The sequence below is a fragment of the Monodelphis domestica genome, chromosome 3 (assembly GCF_027887165.1).
Source record: "Monodelphis domestica isolate mMonDom1 chromosome 3, mMonDom1.pri, whole genome shotgun sequence".
NCBI lineage: Eukaryota > Metazoa > Chordata > Mammalia > Didelphimorphia > Didelphidae > Monodelphis > Monodelphis domestica.
The window spans coordinates 98,399,609-98,418,389 of NC_077229.1; the positions used below are offsets into that span (position 1 = coordinate 98,399,609).

Genomic DNA, 18,781 nt, shown 5'->3' on the forward strand with positions numbered 1-18,781 from the left:
CAGGCCCAGAGATGGTAGGTCCTGGGTTCAAATCTTATCTTAGACACTTCCTGAGCAAGTCTCTTAACCCCCATTGCCTAGCCCTTTCCACTCTTCTACCTTAGAACCAATAAGGGTTTAAAAAAAAAAAGGAATTCAGATTTAATTCAGACTCCAAATCTAGGGCTATTTTTTCCTGTCTTTGTTATTCCATTCTTGTACATTTCTCCATCTCTCGCTTTTTAAATCTATCTCTCTTGGTCTTCTTTGTCCTTCTCTCCTGTCTCTGATGTCTCTTTCCCTCTCTTCCTGCCCTGGTGCCCCCTCCAGGCTTCATTCCTATTTCTCTCAGGTTCAGTGAACTCCTGGTCTTTCCTTCCTGTGACAGGGGAACAGGGAGGGCTTTGGTTGTGTGTAAGGAGGACCTTAAGAAGAGGATGTTGGGAACAAGATTTGGCTATTAAATCTCAGAGAAGAGAATAGTAGGAGAGTAGTATCTGTTTGCTCATATTTCTGCATAAATATATGTGCATACAGGTTCATGCCCATGTTTGGGTATAAAAGTTTATTCCTGATTCCATGCCAGCATGTGAGTCTGTGACTATCTGTAGTTGGGAAGTCATACGTATTCATTTTGGTACTGGGATTGTGTTAGTGTCTGTGGAGTCTTTGTGACTTTTACAGCTCATGTCTGGAGACCCTCCTCAGAGACTCTGTGCTCTGTACCCTGGGCTAGAGAATGTTTCTTCCCAGCAGTCATGACAGCCTGGGCCCTCTGGTAGCTGCCTCTGGATCAGGGGCAGTCAATGGTCAATGAGAAGAGGAGTGGTCAGTGGGGAAGAAGAGAGAGTAAGAGCCAGTGGGGGGGGGGCAGGATAGGGAGTCAGTGACCAGTGGAGGAGGGGCAGCAGAGATGGGGTAGACTGAGCATCTGCAGAGATTCTTACAAACAGACCCCATAGATGTTTACAGTTGGGTTCTTGGGCAGAGATTGTGCAGCTCCAGGGTCTGGCCTGGAAAGGGCGGGGACATGGGGAGCAGGCACCAGGCCTGGGCCGTCGGCAGCATTATCTGCCACGAGATTTCTTTTCTCCCCATTACACAGAAAGTGAGGATCCAGGGCAGACCGGAGAGCCTGAGGAGTTGTGAGCTGTGACTGGTGAGTGCCTTAATCTAGAACCCCCAGGGTGGATGGGGAGCTCCCTTTACCTTAGGAAAGGTGGATGTGTGGACTCTCTGAGGCTTGACCATAGCCCATCCAGACCTATCCAGGCTAGCCCCTTTTCCACAGAAGCAAGTCCAGCCTTAGGAATCAAAGGAGAGCCGACAGGCCATTGGGATGATTGGGACATTCTCATTGTACCCAAGTTGGGGCCAAACCTCAGAATGCCAAATACTACTGACTCTCTTCTGTGTGTGCTATAGGATCTGAGTGATAAGCTGGTCCCACTGAGGACCACTCTAGGCATGTATGTGCATGTGTGTGCACTTGTACAAATAATGCTTGAATATTAAAAAAATCCCTATCATCACCATATTATGAGCAGGGCAGCCTAGCCTTTTCCTCTGGGGAACAGAAAGATAGATATGGACAAGAGAATTGTGCTGGCCCTTTCTCCTCCCCACCCCCCACCCTAGACGGATTCCTGTAGCTAAGGAATTTCCTTTGAGATGGACGAGTTTACTGTTGTTGAGGGATCTGTGATCAGGGAAGGAGAAGGGGGAGAATAGACCCAGCTTCTGGTCTCTCAGTCCCATCAATCTCCAGTCTGAAGAGTCTACTTCTGATTGAGAGGACTAGCAGGATCAAGGTGACTTGATCGAGTGGACTTTTGGCCACATGTAGAATAAATATGGGCATTACCCCGAGGCAGCTTCTAGCCTCCTTGGAATGATCCAAGTGTCCAGGGTAGAGAGGAGCTCTGGGCAGAGGAGGATTGTGGATGTTTAATGAAAACATTTAACAAGGCAACAGCAATGTTCATTTTTTTGTGTGTGGAAGCCAAGGGAGACCTGAAGACAAACCAAGCCTGGTGGTCAGTGATCCAGTCCAAGGCAGAGTAAGGAGACCAAATCAGCATGTATTAGAAGATGATTTTAGTGAAGAAATTATATTATTGTTGTTATTAATAATTACTAATATTATCATTGTTACCATTGCTAGTACTATAAATAAGTACTATAAATAAGTACTATAAATAAGGTTTTTTTAAACCCTTACCGTCTGTCTTAGGATTGATACGGTATCAGTCCCAAGGCAGAAGAATGGTAAGGGCTAAACAATTGGAGTTAAGTAACTTGCCCAGGATCTCACAAGTTAGGAAGTATCTGAATCAGATTTGAATCCAGGACCCTATGTTTCCAGGCCTGGCTTTCTATGCACTGTGCCATTTATCTGCCCCTATAAATAAGGTTTTAAAACATGTTTCATCACAGCAAGCTCATGAGATGGGCATTGTAGATGTTATTACTTACTTACAGATGAGGACACTAAAGCACATAGTGGTTAGGTAACTCACTTAGAGTCATGAAACTACTACATTTCAGAATTAGAATCAAGCATTTGGGGCTCCTGGATTCTCCCAAACAAGGGAAACCCTCTGGCAGGGACAATGAGTGAGTTCAGCGTTTACTGAAATAAAAGATCTGTGTCCACACGGGCTGAGTCTGGTTCCTTTCTGTTACAGGGGGCAAGTACCATGGACACCCACATCTGGATGTGGTTGTTGCTTTTGATGACCACACTGAGGGGGCTGGACCCTGCCCTGGGTGAGCAGAGGTCCACAGTGGCCAGCCCACGCTGCACTTATACCTTTGTGGTCCCCCAGCAGAAATTCATGGGTGCTGTGTGCTGGAGTGGAACAAGGACAGCGGCCCCCAGTCCAGACAATGCTAGGGCAGATGAGCTACAGGCTCTTCGGGCCCAGCTGAGACAACAGGAGGTGCTAATCAAGGAACTGAGAGAACAAGTGGCTGCAGATGGAGTAGCTCTCCGCGAAGTTCAGGCCCTTTGTGCGGAGACTCGGGCTCCTGGCTCCCAACCTAGCCAGCTAATTCATGGAAAAGCCAAGGGTTCCCAAGGGGATGGGCTGGCCCAACTAGAAGGCCAGGTCATTAATGCCTTAGCAGAAGCCCAGAATGCCACTGCTCAATACCACCAATTGGATGCCAAGTATCGTGCTCTGGCTGTGCTAGTCAATGATCAGAGCACCATCATCACCCAGCTGGAGCGGCGGTGTCCAGGAGAGCCTAGGGGGCAACAGGTATAGGACCAGCAATGGTCACTATTGAGGGAATGGTCATTATCTTGGGATATGCAACTTTTTGAGAGTGATTATTTATAAGATGATTATTGTCCTGGGAGGAGGGTAACCACTCAAGCATAGTTATACTCAGTTTAACTTCTATCTCATACCTGAATTTGTGAGATATATATATATATATATACATATATATATATGTATATATATATATATATGTGAAGAGAGAGAGATCGATTAATTAATTTGGGGCAGATTTGGAGATCTGTCCTCCTCTGGATCAAGTGTTCTCCCCAAAGCCCATACCATTGCTTTGGTTTTAGAAGCATTCATTATCAGGTGAGTTCTTTCCTCTGCTGGTTAGATGAAATTGTGAGGCTCTGGTTACAATGAAGGATGGAGGGCATTGCGGTATCCTATTTTTGGCACTACCTAGCCCTTAATCCCAGGATGAACAATCTGAGATCCAGATCTAGGATTTGGATGGAAGCAGAGACAAGTTACCTACGAATAAATATGATAAATCCCTTGGGAATAGGGACACAAAGTAGATCCTTCAGGAAAAACTAGGACAGAAGGGCAGCTAGGTAGAAAAAGTAGGAGAGATGGCCTCTCCTCTCTCTAGTCCCTTAGGATAGGTAGGTCATCCTAGGATTTAGGGTTTGGGTCAATATGGTTAGACACCCCTAGTGAGTTACTGGCTTCTACAGGTCTTGCTACCACCTCCCTTGAGCCCCTCAGGGCTTGGAGGGCTGGTGGGTAGTGGCAGCAGTGGTAGTGGAAGACCAGATAGGGAGCTGCAGAGGGAGCAGAGCAGGGTGCCTGGCCAACCACAGAGGCAGCAAGGGACTCTGGCCTCTCCCCTGTCCACAAGCCCCCCAGGAACACCCACACAGACAACAGGTAAGGAATGGCTCAGGTTTATGACTTGGAGGAGGGGGGAAGATCTTGAATCTTCATCAGGGGTGGTGGGAATAGGGAGGGGGCAGTGGCTATAATGAGGCCTCTCCTGGAAAACCCTTTCCTCTATTCTTCACCAAATCTAAGCCAAGACCATACCCAGAGCAACCTTTCTCCCCCACATCCCATTATCCTGGCCATCTTGTGTGTCCTCCCGTGACCCCTTCATCCCTTGCCAGGACAGACTATGTATGTCCTCATGATCCTCAGGCCCATGGCGGGATTGCCTGGAGGCCCAAAGGGGCAGACAGGGAATCAGTGGGGTTTACCAAGTGAGACTGGGCCAGAAGTCAGTGCCTGTGTGGTGTGAACAGCAATTAGAGGGAGGAGGCTGGATGGTCATTCAGCGGCGACAGGATGGCTCTGTGAATTTCTTTACCAACTGGCAGAACTACAAGGTAGGTGCAGCGGGAGGGGTGGGCTAGGAGCTCTGAAGGGTTTAAGGCCCTCCCTGGAGCTCTGGGCAACTGAAGACTGATCTCCCTTCCTACAAAGTTGGGCTTTGGCAGGCCTGATGGCGAACACTGGCTGGGACTTGAGACCATACACCTATTGACCCAGCTCCGGGACCATGAGCTTCTGGTGCTACTGGAGGATTGGGGAGGCCATCGGGCCCATGCCCGATATGATGGATTCTCCCTGGAGCCTGAGAGTGACCACTACCGCCTGAGGCTTGGCAACTACAGGGGTGATGCTGGCGATTCTCTGTCCTGGCATAATGACAAACCCTTCAGCACTGTGGACAGAGACCGGGACTCCTATTCTGGTGAGGCCTGGCTTGGGATTCTTCTGACTGAGTGGGTACAGGAGGGCTGGGACCCAGCATCCTACTCCTATGAGGGTAGATAGGGCTCAGGGGCTCAGGGAGGACTAAGATTCAAGGATTATGGATATAGAACAGCCTTAAGCTTGGCAAAACATTTTTCCTATGTTATCTCATCAGATCTTTCCAACACCCCTATGAGGCAGGCACTGTTATTACCATCATTTTGCTGGTAAAGAAACAGAGAAAGTTCAATGTTAAGTGACTTGTGAAAAGTCATATAGCTAGTGTCTGAGACAGGATTCAAACTCAAATTTTCCTGATTCCAAGTCCACCATTCTTCCAACATTGCCACCTAGCTTCCTTTTCTTGTAAGGGAGGGGGGACAAAGAATGATGAGGGAAAGGGATAGAGGAAAGGGACAGGACCTGGGGACTTGAGTGCTCAACAAAACCTACTAACAAGGACAGAGACCAAAGATCTTGATTACAGCAAGTATGGAGGACAAACCAGTCAATAAACATTCTATTGTATTAAGTGGCTACTATGTCCAGGCACTACTAAGAGTTGGGACTATAAAGAAAGGCAAAAGACAGTCTCTGATTTCAAGAAGCCCACAGTCAAATGGCAGATACAACATACAACTATGAAGAAATAAACTATATACTGGATAAGTTGGAAATAATCAACAGAGGGAAGATACTAGAATTAAGGGTATTCCAGAGAGGCTTCCTGGGTTAAAGATGGGATTTTACCTAGAACTGGGAGGAAGCAGAGATGAAGAGGAAGAGCTTTCCAGACCTGGGAGATAACTAGTGAAAATGATCAGAGTCAGGAGATGAAGTTCTTATGTGAGAACCTACAAGGAGGCCAATGTCACTGGGTTGCAGAGTACGTTGGTGGGGAATTGTAAGAAAAAAACTGGAAATGTAGAGAGGGACCAGATTATGTAGGACTTTGAACACCAAATGAAGCATATTATATTTGATCCTGAGGATGATAGGGAGTTACTGGAATTTATTAAATTGAGTTGGTGGGGAATGGTGACTTGGTCAGACTTTCAATTTAAGAAAATCACTTCTAGGAGTTGAGTGGAGAATTAACTAGAGTGGGAAGAGAATTGTGGCAGGGAAGCCAACCAGCTGGTTATTGTAATAGACCAAGTGCGGGGTGATGAGGGACTTGCATTAGTGTGATGGCAATATCAAAGGAGGGAAGGGGAAATATTTGAGAGAAATTATGAAAGTAAAATCAATAGGCCTTAGCCACATATGGGAAATGGGAGGGTGAAGCAGTGAGGAGGAGTCAAGAATGACATTATAGGTTGTAAACCTGAGTGACTGGAAGAATGGTGTCACCTTCAATAGTAACAGCAAAGTTAGGAAGAAGGGAGGGTTTCGGAGGAAAGATAACGGGGTCAGTTTTTGTCATGTTCAGTTTTAAGTGTCTATAGAACATCCAGTTTGAGATGTCCAGTAGACAACTGGAGATACAATGTTGGAGATTAGCAGGAAGGTTAGAACTGGATAAATAACTCTGACAATCATCAGCATAGAGATAATAATTAAATCCATGGAAGCTGAAGAGATACAGAAGGAGAAAAGGATCCAGTACAAAGCCCACCCATGATTATCAAGTGTGACCTGAGTAAAGATCCTGTAAAGGACACTGAGGAGTGGTCAAATAAGCAATAGAAGAACCATGAGAGAGTAGTTTCATTGAAACCTAGAGGGAAGAGAATATCAAGAAGGGAATGACTGACAGTATTAAAGGCTTCAGAAAGATCAAGAAAGATGATTATTGTGGAAAGACCATAAGATTTGGTAATTAAGGAATAATTTGTATCTTTGGAGAAAATGCAGTTTCAGTTGAATGATGAAATTAGAAACCAGACTGTAGAGTTAAAAAGAAATTGAGAGGAAAGAAAGTGGTCGTACTAATTGGAGATGGCCTTCCTTGTGGGGTTTAGCCACAAAGGAGAGAAGGGAGATATGATGATAGCAAGCAAGGATAGATGAAGTGAGTTTTTTGAGGATGGGGGAGATGTAGGAAGTCTATAGGCAGTAGGGAAACAGTCGGTGGATAGAGAGAGATCGATTAGTGAGAGAGGGGACCAAATAGAGAAGGCAGTCTTCTGAAGGAAATAGGATGGAATGGAACTAGATCACTTATACATACAGAGGAATTTACCTTGGCAAGAAAAGGGGCTACCTCATTATGTAAGACAGGGGTGATGGGGAAGGTAACACAAAGCATCCAAGGGATACAAGATGAGAAGAGGGAGCTCTCAGCAAATGGATCTCAGAGAAATAACTATTAGCAACACTTAAGTGCAAGATATTTTACTCCTAAAAGAGAAGAGAAAAAGACTCAAGAAATGTTTCTATTTATCAAGGAGAATGCCCCTACACATGTTGGATGTGTAGGGGCATGGTGGAGTGGCTTCCAGATAAAACCAAGAAAAATGTGCTGATGAGGCAGAAGGGAATCTTCACTTATGGTGATAGGTCAAAGAATAGGACATGGAAGAGAAAGGAAAGGTGGACCATTGAACATTTGGAGCTAAGTAACCAATATAGAGCTCTTTACATAAATGGGAAGAGATGTACCTTTAAGGAAGAAGCAATTGCTTATGCTCTAAAGACGCTAGATTCACAGATGCCAACAAGAGGGAAGTCATCCAGTAGATGTCTAAGGTGTTTAGTGAATCCCCAGTGAGAGCCACCAGAAAAGCTATTTGTTGATCTAATGTCAACAATAAAGAGTACTACTGTCTGAGACATGGGGGACAGTCTCCCCAACATTTATCAAATTTGCCATTACTTCTGATGACTTATGGTTGAATGAAGGATCCTAGAAAAATGTAGCTAGATTAGATACAGTGGTAGACTTGCAGTCAGGAAGATCAAAACCAGCCTCAGATACTTACTAGTTTTGTGACCTTGGGTAAGTCACAACCTCTGGGAAGGCCTTTGCTAAGGCTGAGCCAGGACTATATGGTGTAGAGATCACATAGGAGCCAGACCAGCCGGCAGACAAGTATATTAAATCTTGGAATAGTCCCAGACTGAGTCTCTCCCTGGAGCCCACTTCAGGACATTAGCCAGAGAATGCCAGGAGATGATTGTAGTAAGATGGAGCAACATCTGATCCAGGTGACTAGCTTCCCTCTCTCTCCTTTGTCCCTTTCTCCTTGTCCAGAACAGGCAGAGCCCTGGAGATCTCTGAGAGGATATCCTCTCACTACTTCAGGGACCTAAACTCTGCTGAGGAAGTCACTCCACTTTTATCACTTGTTTTTTGCCATTCATTGTAATTGTCATCTACCACCTCTGCCTCTGGGTTCAAGAATGGGGAGTAGGGGATGGTGATCATCTGTCCCGGGGAGGAGGATTCATACTCCCTCTCAACAATGGAGTTGTTGACTGTCAGGAACACAGTGTCTTAGACTCAGACCCATAGATTTGACACAACTTCAGGGTCACAGACACTAGATCTAAAGATGCCCAGTCCCCTACCCACAGGGCTCACTCACTAACAATCACAATTTCTCAATCTCACAGACATACACTCAAAAAGAAAGATAGAAAGGTATGAGACTAGCAGAAGCTAGTACAGGTTGGTGGATTCATAGAGGGCTGAATGGCCTGATCCAGAGTTGTAAATAATGCCATTTCCACACCAACCTAGAGACCAGATGTCCCTAGCTGGGGGCCCCAGGGGACCCTTAGCTTAGAATTGCCCAACACTGTTACCAGTGACTTAGATGAAAGTGTAGAGAGAATGCTTATCAAATTCCCAGTTGACGTGAAGCTGGGAGGGACAGTTCAGACAAGACAGCCAGAAAAATGTGCCAAATCGCTTCTTGTATAATGTCTTCATTTGAGATTCAAAAAGTCAACTTCACAGGTCCAGGATGGGAGACAGGAACAATTCACGAGAAAGAGACAGGGATTGTAGTGGACCACAAGTTCAATATGAACCAACAGCCACCAAAGACTCACACACATTTCCTCCGTAAAAGGACATGGTTGAACTAAAAGGCCTCGAAGGTGCCTTCCAACTCTAGATGGGTGATCTAGTGAAGTTAAACTGCATTGATAGTCAGGGTCAAGAGTAAAAATAAGGGAAGGGATAATACCACTCTCACTGCCTAATTTTTCTGGGTCATTTTCAGTTCTGGACACCATATTTTAGGAAGGACATTGACAAACCAGTGAACACATAAGGCTTTGATCTGGAGATTCAACGTGAAAATTTGTAGAAAGACATAATCTGAAGAAGACTTAGAGAGACAACTTTGTCCTAAAGTTTGTTTGAAGATTAGCTAGGTGGTATAGTGGGCAGGAGTCTAGGCCTAGAGTCAGGAAGAAGTGTGTTCAAATCTGACTTCTGATGCATCCTAGCTGTGTGATGCTGTCATGAGGAAGAAGGATGGATTAGTTTTTTTTCTGCTTGGCCCCAAAGGATAGACCTGGGAAGAGTAATGGGTAGAAGTTCCAGAGATCAGATTGGGGTTGATGTCAGGGAAATTTTTCTGCCTCTTAAATCTCTCACAAGTGAAATGGGCCAGTGAAAGTAGTGGATTCCCTCTTACTTGTTATCTTCAAGTGAAAGATCAATGACCCTTTTATCATGATGTGATTTGTAGGCCTTTTTAGCCAGCTCTGGGTTGGGCTAAATGTAGATGGCCTTTAAATTTCCATCCAATATATTCTATGATGGAGAATAAGGCCTTGGGATAAGGGAAGGGGAGGGGGATGTTTGACAGAGCCAGAGGTCTGGGACTCCTATTCCAGTAAGGGGAGAGGATGGGGAAAAGAGGACATTCAAGGATTAGGATTCCACCCTGTCAAGAATGGGACAGTTGAAGGGGAGGGAAGGGTCCCAGGGGTCTGCTTCAGTCAGTTTTGGGGATCACTGCTTTGCTCCATACAACCCGACTCTCCTCCCTCTCCAGAAATATAGGAATTTGGGGGACTGGGACATTAGTGATGGGTTGTGTAGCCTTTGTTCTCTTCTTTCTCCTCTCCTAGGTAACTGTGCTCTCTACCAGCGGGGTGGCTGGTGGTATCATGCCTGTGCCCATTCTAACCTCAATGGTGTCTGGCATCTAGGAGGCCACTATCGAAGCCGTTATCAAGATGGTGTCTACTGGGCTGAGTTTAGGGGTGGTGCCTATTCACTCAAGAAGGTGGCCATGCTAATTCGGCCCCTATGACTCCTGACTTCTACCCTGTGGACCTTACTGGGGTGGGAGGTGGGTTTGGTCATCCTGGACGACCTGGTATCTTGTATCCTTGAGTCTATATGCATTGGGGGCCCACAAAGCCTGGGCTGCTATAAACACCTCCCATATCACAGTCACACCCCATCAAGCGGTAACACCTCCCTTCCCACCAACCCTCAGCCTTGCAGGAATGAGAGATACTGCCATTCAGAAACAGGAAATGTCCCTTTGTTATTTTGAACATGGTATATAAAACATTAGCAACATAATATATGTCTGTGAATATGTCATGTGGGTGGGGGCTATGCTGTCTCCCATGTGGAAGTGGTCAGGAGGTCCTTACCCCCTTCCACAATGCAAGAATGCACACACGTAGAAGTTCCTACATCATAGGGAAAGGCCTGAGTAACCCGAGACTTCCTCCTGGTGACTTGTCAGCCTTCTCCTAGACCACAGCCTAGCAGCCACCCCCAACTTCTGCTGGTCCCATAGGTCAACACTGGTCCTCCAAGTAGGTAGGGGATTTCTGGGTGGGAAGGTGGGGTGGTCTAAGGTGCCTAGTTGCCTTCCTCTTCTTCTGCTTCCTCTTTGATGTCCTCCAGGATGATGCTGTCTAGGTCTTCAATGAGGCTGCCTTGGCTAAGGCAGGTGGCCACTGTGGAGCCACTACTATCATGGACAGCACTTGGGAACAAGACAACAGGCATGTGTTTCTGTTTCCGGCTCTTGGGATGCACACAGGAAGTCCCTGGTTCATAGGATCCTGGAGGGGAGGCAGATATAGTCTGAGCCTTTTCTGTTCTGAACCCCTCTCTAAGACTCTGAGGTCTTGAGGCTTCTTTCTGCTTAGCCAGAGACTGACCCCCAGGGAGCTGGCTAACAGGGAAGTGGGGAATGGACTGTCATCTCTCTATTGGGACCAGGGAGAAGTGGGGCAAAGGAGCAGCTCTGTCATTCAAGGAAAAAGGGATGGGGATGAAGAGGGGAGGGAAGGGGATGCTGGGGGCTTGACCTTGTCGATTGTAGCAGGTCTCAGCAAAGCAGGAATGTTCATGTTTTCTGCTTCTCTCATTCTGGGGTCGGCGAGGGGGGAGGATTCGATTTGGCAGAACAGGGTTACCACAGCTATAGCATGGAGATGGGTTTCCCATCTGGGCAAAACCCCTGGGGAGAAAGTAATAAAGGTAGGAGGTCAAGAAGGAAGGGTGAGTCAGAGATCAAGGATCAGGGACTGATAAAGTAAGAATGAAAGAAAGAGATTGAAGGTTGGGGTCGGGTTTTAAAGTGAGAAAGACCCTTGGAAATCATCTACATCGAGACTTCTCATTTTAAAGCAAGGGAAACTGAGACCCAGAAGGTGGTCCAAGCTCATAGATCTGGGATTATAACCATAATTGTCTGGCTCCAAGCTAGGCATCCTTTTATGGCATTGACCTTTATGAAGTCTGGGGACAAGAATCAGGAATCAGGGATCTGAGAACTCACTTGAAGGTATGGCCACACTGTAAACACTGGAACTCGGCTATACCCCACATCTTGTCTTTGGGCACTGGATCATACTTCACCTTGCATTTCCGGCACCGGGACACCTGAAAAAGGCAGTGTGAATAGGGCCAGCCTTGCTCCCAGGGACCTCACAGAGTCCAGTCTCAGCCCTGGCCCTGGTACCTTTACCTTTTTGCGTTCAGGCACCCGGCGCCACCACATGAAATCGCAGGGCTGACAGGCAAACTGGCAGTCTTCCTTGGCGATATGGCCCTTCTGGGCATCATCCAACATACGCAGATTTTTCTCTGTCAGGGGTAAACTCATGGTGGCTGCTACCTCCTGTATGGGAAGTTAGAGATGGGGTCAGGGCACCTCTACCTCCACTGTGGAATCAATGGACATCCTCACCCTCACCTCAGATCCCCTCTCACCTCAATGTCTCTGTCCTGTAAGACATTTTGCCGGTCCTGGGCAGGGAGTAGGGAGACAGACATAGGAGTCTGGGCTGGGGTCTGCATTGACCTCTCAGACATCCAGGTACCCCTATGTTCTTATCCCTGAAGCTTTTCACTTGGCAAAGAAGCAAATTCTGAAGCAAGGACCAAGCACTGACCAGGGAAGAGTCCTCAGCCCACAATTCAGACCCTTAGACCACTCCCACCTCCTCCTAAGGTACTATCCTTCTTGGGCCAGCCTGGATACCACACTGAGGGGAAAGAATGCATATAGAACTGGACAAAGGAGATTGTTGAGGTACCAAGAAGAGAATATGAGAGACTGGGAAAAAGGCTGTCAGGGTTGTGTCTCCTTCTCCTGGGTCATGTGCCCTCTAGCTCCTCCAGGATTTGCCTCTTAAAGAGTTGGGGACTGTTGGGGGCAGCTGGGTGGCTCAGTGGATTGAAAGTCAGGCCTAGAGAGAGGAGGTCTTAGTTTCAAATCTGGTCTCAGACATTTCCTAGCTGTGTGACCCTGGGCAAGTCACTTAACCCCCATTGCCTAGTCCTGACTACTCTTCTGCCTTGGAACCAATTGACAGTATTGATTCTAAGACAGAAAGTAAGGGTTAAAAAAAAAATAGGGGTCTGCTAAATCTTCCTGTAACTGTAGGGCAAACAGGGAAAGGAAATTACCTGGACAATTGGGTCTGGTTGGTGTCCATCTCCTTCTTCTGGTCTGATGTCTTCAGAGAAAAAGTTTGGAGAGCAGAGGAGCCGTCACAGGATATACTTTTAAAGAGTCACCCAACCCCCCCAGTGGTCTTTGCTTCTACTGGCCATTCTGGATACTGGAAGTCCCTGGGACCAGCCTTCCATGATGTTCCTGGGCATTTGGGTCCCCTCCCAGTACCTCTGGGGACCCTAGCACCCAACAAGTCCCTAACCCGCCAGGGCTCCCTTTACCCACCCCACCCCCACAGTATTTCCCCAGCTAACCATTCATTTGCTTAACCAGCCAGGAAGCAACAAGGTTATGGTTGTCGTTGTATCTCTGCATTAAGACATTAGCCTTCTTCACTGACACGTGGCCATGAAACTTCTCCCTCAAGCGTCTGACACATTTCTCCCGCTGTTAGGAGGTTGAGGTAAGGGAGGGAGACACAGGAACATCATTAGTACCATTGCTGAAACCCTTGAGAAACCTGAAGGCCAGCATTGGACAGTATCTGGGCTAAGGCAGTTAATTCCATTCTTCCTTGGGTATCAGTTGCCTAACCTATGAAATGGGCACACAGGCCGGGTCCTTAGACTGGTGGGGGAGAGAGGTCACATATGCACCTCATGCCAGTTTTTTTCCCCCTTTCATCCCCTCTCCTTTCCATTGTGGTTGTTTGGGGGAGGAAAAAGTCTGCAGAGAGGTAGGGCCATCTGTCAGCGGGGCCCTTGGCCCTTAAGCAGACGGCATTTCTCGGAAAAGGCCAAAGTCTCGTTCAGTGGGGCCCCAGGTGGAAGGCAGATGAGAAGCTCTCTGCCAGAGCCCACTAGAGCAGCACGGCTGGTTCCGGAGCCGTACCTGCCTTGCTCCCCACCTCCCCAGGCTCCAGGAATGGGATCAGGTAGGGGCTGGGGGGCAGGGGTGGGGTCCCCTCCCGGGCCCGGGCAATCTTGATCTCCATTGGTTTCTCCTCCCAGTCAGGCCAAGCCTGCAGTTGGGGGAGGCAGAGCTGGGCTTCTCGCGCGGCGCATCCGGGGTCCTGTCCCCGGTCCTCTCACCTCCACTCGGGAGGACCCGGCTCCGGCCATCCTTGCTCCCGTGGATCCCGCGGCTCCCGAGGGTCTCACCTTACAGGCCCCAGTAAAGAGGGTACTGAGATTTCCCAGCTGTTTCCCAGGCCTTTGTCTCTGCGCAGAACAAATAGCACCCCCCCACGCTCCCCGCTTTTCCGCTTTCAGTTTCTCGAAAAGGGCGGGGCGTCAGAGGGATGGGGGTTGTCAGAGCCTCAGGCTAGACCTGGAGGTTTCCGAGTCCTGCCCAGCCCCCAAATTCAAGCTGAATAAAGCCTGCACCTATTTAGCAGTTTAGGTAAAAGAATTGGGTGGGGTCAGAACCGGGAACGAACCGCGAACGGAACGTCCAGAATCTCATCCCAGGCTCAAGAAGTCCCCAGCTCAAGCAAGCCAGAAGCATAAAAGCTGGAAGACCCTCAGGGTCTTCTAGTCCAACCTGTCTCTGAGGAGAAATCTCTAAAGAAGGTCCTCCGGTCTAGATGGCTCTAATTAAGAGCTTTCCCCCAGAGCTGCTTCTTTAACAGCCATCCGTAGGCTCCGAGTTCTGCCCCTTGGGGCTAAGCAGAACAGTTTCCGTATGGTCCTTCACATAGCCGTAGAAAGCTAGCAGTAGGTACCATTCCCAAATCTTCTCTCCTCCAGCCTAACATCTCCAGTTCTATTACCCGACCCTCCTAGAGCACGGAGTCTCGACTTTTTACTCTAAAGGCTCTTCTGCCTCTAAAATACATTGAACTACCTGCTCCTACCCACCCCCAATCCTGATCATCCTTAAAAGAATTCACCACACCCAGTGCTACAAAGACAAGAAAACAGACCCTATCTTTGAGGAGGTCCCACTCTATTCAGAAGCAATATAAAAATATGTGTGGCACTCCCTCTAAATTACTTACTTCCCCAACTCCCACTTGAATTGGCCAGTTCTCAAGGGTAGTTGAATATTACTTTTCTCAAGGTTCCTAGGGGTAAACCTTCCGCAGCCGGGTTTATTTCGTACCCCCACCAGTATACTTTCCATTGATTATCAGTCAGACTTCATTAACTTTTAGAAAAGGCATTTACTGTGCAAGGATGACTAGGATAATTGTTAGAAAAAGAAGTTATCCAGACTAGGGGCATGTTCTCCCCTTGGGCACACAAGTCTGTGGGCTCAAACTTAACATGTTAAGGTAGGGAGGCACATATAGAGAAAGAACGAACACATGTAGGATTGGAATAAACAAATCCTGGTCACTAGGAATCATTTTCTCCCTTTGTAGTCCTCATGAAGTTCTTCATAGGTAAAGCTCTTCACGAGATGGATTCCAGAGGGCACGATGGGTAAAGTGGGGTAGGAACACGGAAGGGATAGAGGATACATAAATAGCTAGGAGGGACCAAGGAGTGGTGGCCAGGAAGAGGAGCTTCTATCTAGGCTGCCTGTCACTTGGAATCACAGGGGTTCCCAGTTGATTAGTAGGGCAGTAGATTGTCATGCCCTTCATAGTCCAAAGTTAATGTTGACTTGGTTACAACACCAGAGCAAGAAATAAGACATGGGAGAGGGATGTCTGCCCACAGTAGTAAGGCAGATAACTAGGCTCCGTTTTATTTCTAAGATGATCATGAAGGGGTCAGGAGATACCTGGGTCTTGGCTAATTATAGAGAGGCACAATATGGTTGAGATAGTCACTGTCTAGTCTTTAGCCAGGTCAGTTTAGCTTCAGGATTCATATAAAATTTTTTCCCATTTTTATATCACCTCTCTTTCAGAATTTAGCCCTTCCTCCTCTATCCGGTCAATTATCTCTTTTAAAAAAGAAAAAAGGAAGAAAAAATGGCTCAGCAAAAGTAACCCACATAACAAACAATAGCCCTTACCCTCTGCAAAGAAGGAAGAGACAGTGCCTCATCACAGCATTACATCATCTTAAAAAAAAAATTCCTTCTAGTTACACCGGGATAGTCATGTAAACTGTGTTCCTAGTTTGTTTATTCCATTATGCATCAGTTATTATGTCTTCCCATATCCCTGACTTTTTTTCATTTCATTGTATCCATATACCACGATTATTTTAGCTATTCCCCAGGCTGCCCCTTTGAATGACTTCTGGGCTAACTCCAGAATCTGTGGTTTACTCAAGCATGGTAGAGTTTGAATACTTAACATTTCATTTTTATTTACATTCAGAAAACAATTGGTTCCAACTAAAGGCTAGGCAATTTGGGGTTAAGTGACTGGCCCAGGGTCACACAGTTAGGAAGGCACTCCGTCCCTTGAGTGACTCATTTTTACAGGTCACACTGCTAACCTGGTTGAAATTTATGGAGAATGGAAGCTAGGGTTATTTGAGCAGTTTTCTGGGATTTTTCAGTTATGTATATCCCAATACAGAAAACTTTGGAAAAATCAAGTTGGGGTAGGGGTGGGATGCGTATGGACAGAGCATGCTTCTTTGGGAGTGAACAACACACTGCTTAAGACTAGGATCTAGGAGTTTCTCACACATAGGTGGTGTGAGTGAACTGGAGCAGCACAAGTTTGGAACACCAACTGGTCACCTGCACAGACTTGGACTCCAGTTGGCTTTTCTAGTCATGCCCCCTAGAAGGTACAGAAAGTACCGATTGTCAGCTGGGGGTAGGCAAAGGTGTTTTCTGAGCCCTTTATATTTGGGATATTGGGTCAGGCCAAACACAGTAAAAGCTTGTTCGGGTCCTGCCTTGTAGAAGCCCCTGTAAAGACACAGTCAGTTCACCACTTATGAGTAAAGGAGTAGTGCATCATTTTTTCCACCCTATGAGGTGCTCTCTCTAGCTCACTGTCCTCAGAGACTTCCAAATTTTTTCATCTCTTTTCAAGTCCTTCCATCATCTTGTCCTTCTTATTGTTTTTCATCAGTTGTCTTTGTTGGCTACTTTACTTAGAAAATAGAGGCCATTTGCCATGAGGTTATTTTTCTTCTCCATTGTGCCCATCAAAGCTCAATCCTGTACTTCTTTCCCTGAGAACAAAGTGGTCCTTCCCCTTGCCAAAGCCAATCCTCTCCCTATTTCTCCATCCCATGCTCTCCTGATTCCTTCAGAGGATGGGTCAAAGGCATCTTTCCTTATGTCCTGACTGAGTCCCTTCAGCTGATGAATATACTCAGATCTCTTACACCCTTTAAAAACCCTTATTTGACCCTGCCTTCCCTCAAGCTATTGCCTCACCATCTCTCCTTTCTTTCATTGCCAAACTAGAAGTAACAAATGATGTCCCTTGACTCTAATTCTTCACTTTCTTTTCATTTCTGATCCCTTTTCCATCTGACTTCTGATCCAGACTCACCAGACTGCTTTTTCCAAGGTTAACAGGGATCTCTTAATTGCCAAGTTCAATGGTTTCTTCTCTGTCCTCATTCTTCTTGACCTTCCAGAAATATCTGACACTATATACTCTGGGATTTTGAGACACCATTCTGTCTTGTTGTTCAGTTGTGTCAACCTGGAAAAACACAGAACCACTAAAGTAGTCAGCAAAACCAGGTCTTTAATCAAGAAAGAGACAGGTCGGTCCTTAAAAATCGGGCTGCCACACAGAGCCAAGGGCTAAATATTACACAGAGTGGAACCCTGGGGGCTCTGGGGGCAGCGCCTCTGAGAGAATCACCCTACTAGGTGATTCTCCAAAGAACGATCCAACATAGGGATCTTATACCTTTTGGGGAACTAGATAGGGAAGGATAATTGATTGTCTTTACAATGGCTACAAGGAAGTGAGAAGTCCAAGACAGGATTATCAGGGAGACCTTACAATGGATACTAAAGAAAGATTCCAGCCTAGGACTGGGCTTCCTGGAAGAGGACTTGGATACAATGGGAAAAACTTGTAAGACAAAAAACATTTAATATTTGATTATATCTACTAGTCTCACCTAAACTGGGATAATTAAGTACTTCAAGGTCTATTGTTCAGTCTGGAACAAAGTCAGTCTGGGACTCCCCTTAAGGTAAGTTTCCAAGGGATAGGAGCAAACTTGGAGTTTCCAGATTTTGAGTCAACAGTTGTATATGATTCTTTGTGACTAGATTTGGGATTCTGGCAAACATACTGGAGTGGGGGTAGCTAGGTGGCTCAGTAGATAGAGAGCCATGTTTGGAGATGAGATGTCCTGAGTTCAAAGCTGACCTCAGACACTTCCTAGCTGTGTGACCCTGGGCAAGTCACTTAACTACACCTGCCTAGTTTTTCCTGCTCTTCTGCCTTGTAACCAATGCTTAGTATTAATTCTAAGACTGGAGATAAGGGTTTAAAAACAAAAACAACATACTAGTAAGTGTCTGTGGTTAAATTTGGACTCAGATCTTCCTGTTTCCAGGCCCATGGGCAGATAGGTGGAGCAGTGGAAAGAGCACCAGGAGACAGGAAGACCTGAGTTCAAATGTGACATCAGACACTTACTAACTATGTGACCCTGGGCAAGTCACTTAACCCTAAGTTTCCTCCTCTGTAAAATGTGGGGTCAAAAAGGGTTGGACCTGACTGGACAGAATCTTTTGCTCTATGATCACTTATGTCCTGCTTCCTCCCCTTGGTTATTTTCCAGGACTCTGTAGCAAGCTCTCTTTTCTTTTGTGCATACTTTTTTTTCTTGGAGATCTCATCACTTCGTATGGGATCAAGTGTTCCATTTATGCAAGTGACTCTCACATCTACATACATGGTCATTGTTTTGCTCCAGGACTATGGACAAGCTTCCTTGTTTCATGGCTCCTCTTGTATATCCCATAAGTATTTCTAATTCAACTTGTCCCAAACAGATTCGTTTTGCTTCTTTGTCTCTAAAATTCTTTCTCCAAACTTTTTTTTTCCTGTTAAGAGCCCCACTATCCTTCTCATCATTCAGGTTTATA

The 18,781-nt window shown here is 46.4% G+C and overlaps 2 protein-coding genes across 5 annotated transcripts; one reads left to right on the top strand and one right to left on the bottom strand.

Annotated features, from left to right (window-relative positions):
• The first annotated feature begins 951 nt into the window (after nt 1–951).
• On the top strand, nt 952–10,311 carry ANGPTL6 (angiopoietin like 6). The gene is made up of 6 exons (XM_007488577.3): nt 952–1,138; nt 2,667–3,242; nt 3,950–4,142; nt 4,410–4,597; nt 4,695–4,965; nt 9,999–10,311. The coding sequence occupies exons 2-6, from the start codon at nt 2,679–2,681 to the stop codon at nt 10,181–10,183; spliced, it is 1,401 nt and encodes a 466-aa protein (XP_007488639.1). The 5' UTR covers nt 952–1,138; nt 2,667–2,678; the 3' UTR covers nt 10,184–10,311.
• Nucleotides 10,312–10,398: 87 nt separating this feature from the next.
• Nucleotides 10,399–14,734, bottom strand: SHFL (shiftless antiviral inhibitor of ribosomal frameshifting). Of its 4 annotated transcripts, none has more exons than XM_056822777.1 (8): nt 13,960–14,734; nt 13,114–13,246; nt 12,811–12,860; nt 12,112–12,147; nt 11,867–12,019; nt 11,678–11,781; nt 11,205–11,356; nt 10,399–10,955 (listed from the first exon to the last, which is right to left on the bottom strand). In XM_056822777.1, the coding sequence occupies exons 2-8, from the start codon at nt 13,172–13,174 to the stop codon at nt 10,750–10,752; spliced, it is 762 nt and encodes a 253-aa protein (XP_056678755.1). In that variant the 5' UTR covers nt 13,175–13,246; nt 13,960–14,734; the 3' UTR covers nt 10,399–10,749. The 4 variants fall into 4 exon arrangements, with proteins under 4 accessions (XP_056678755.1, XP_007488636.1, XP_056678756.1 ...); XM_007488574.2 differs by having other exon boundaries at nt 13,891–14,733; XM_056822778.1 differs by lacking the exon at nt 12,112–12,147 and having other exon boundaries at nt 13,960–14,731.
• Nucleotides 14,735–18,781: the final 4,047 nt, after the last annotated feature.

Coding starts and splice junctions, on each gene's coding strand:
- ANGPTL6 (XM_007488577.3), top strand. CDS start 2,679: ATGGACACCCACATCTGGATGTGGTTGTTGCTTTTGATGACCACACTG. Junction 3,243..3,949: donor GAGAGCCTAGGGGGCAACAG/GTATAGGACCAG, acceptor TGGCTTCTACAG/GTCTTGCTACCACCTCCCTT. Junction 4,966..9,998: donor AGACCGGGACTCCTATTCTG/GTGAGGCCTGGC, acceptor CTCCTCTCCTAG/GTAACTGTGCTCTCTACCAG.
- SHFL (XM_007488574.2), bottom strand. CDS start 13,920: ATGGCCGGAGCCGGGTCCTCCCGAGTGGAG. Junction 12,861..13,113: donor GCTGGTTAAGCAAATGAATG/GTTAGCTGGGGA, acceptor TTTTCTCTGAAG/ACATCAGACCAGAAGAAGGA. Junction 12,020..12,111: donor TACAGGACAGAGACATTGAG/GTGAGAGGGGAT, acceptor CTTCCCATACAG/GAGGTAGCAGCCACCATGAG.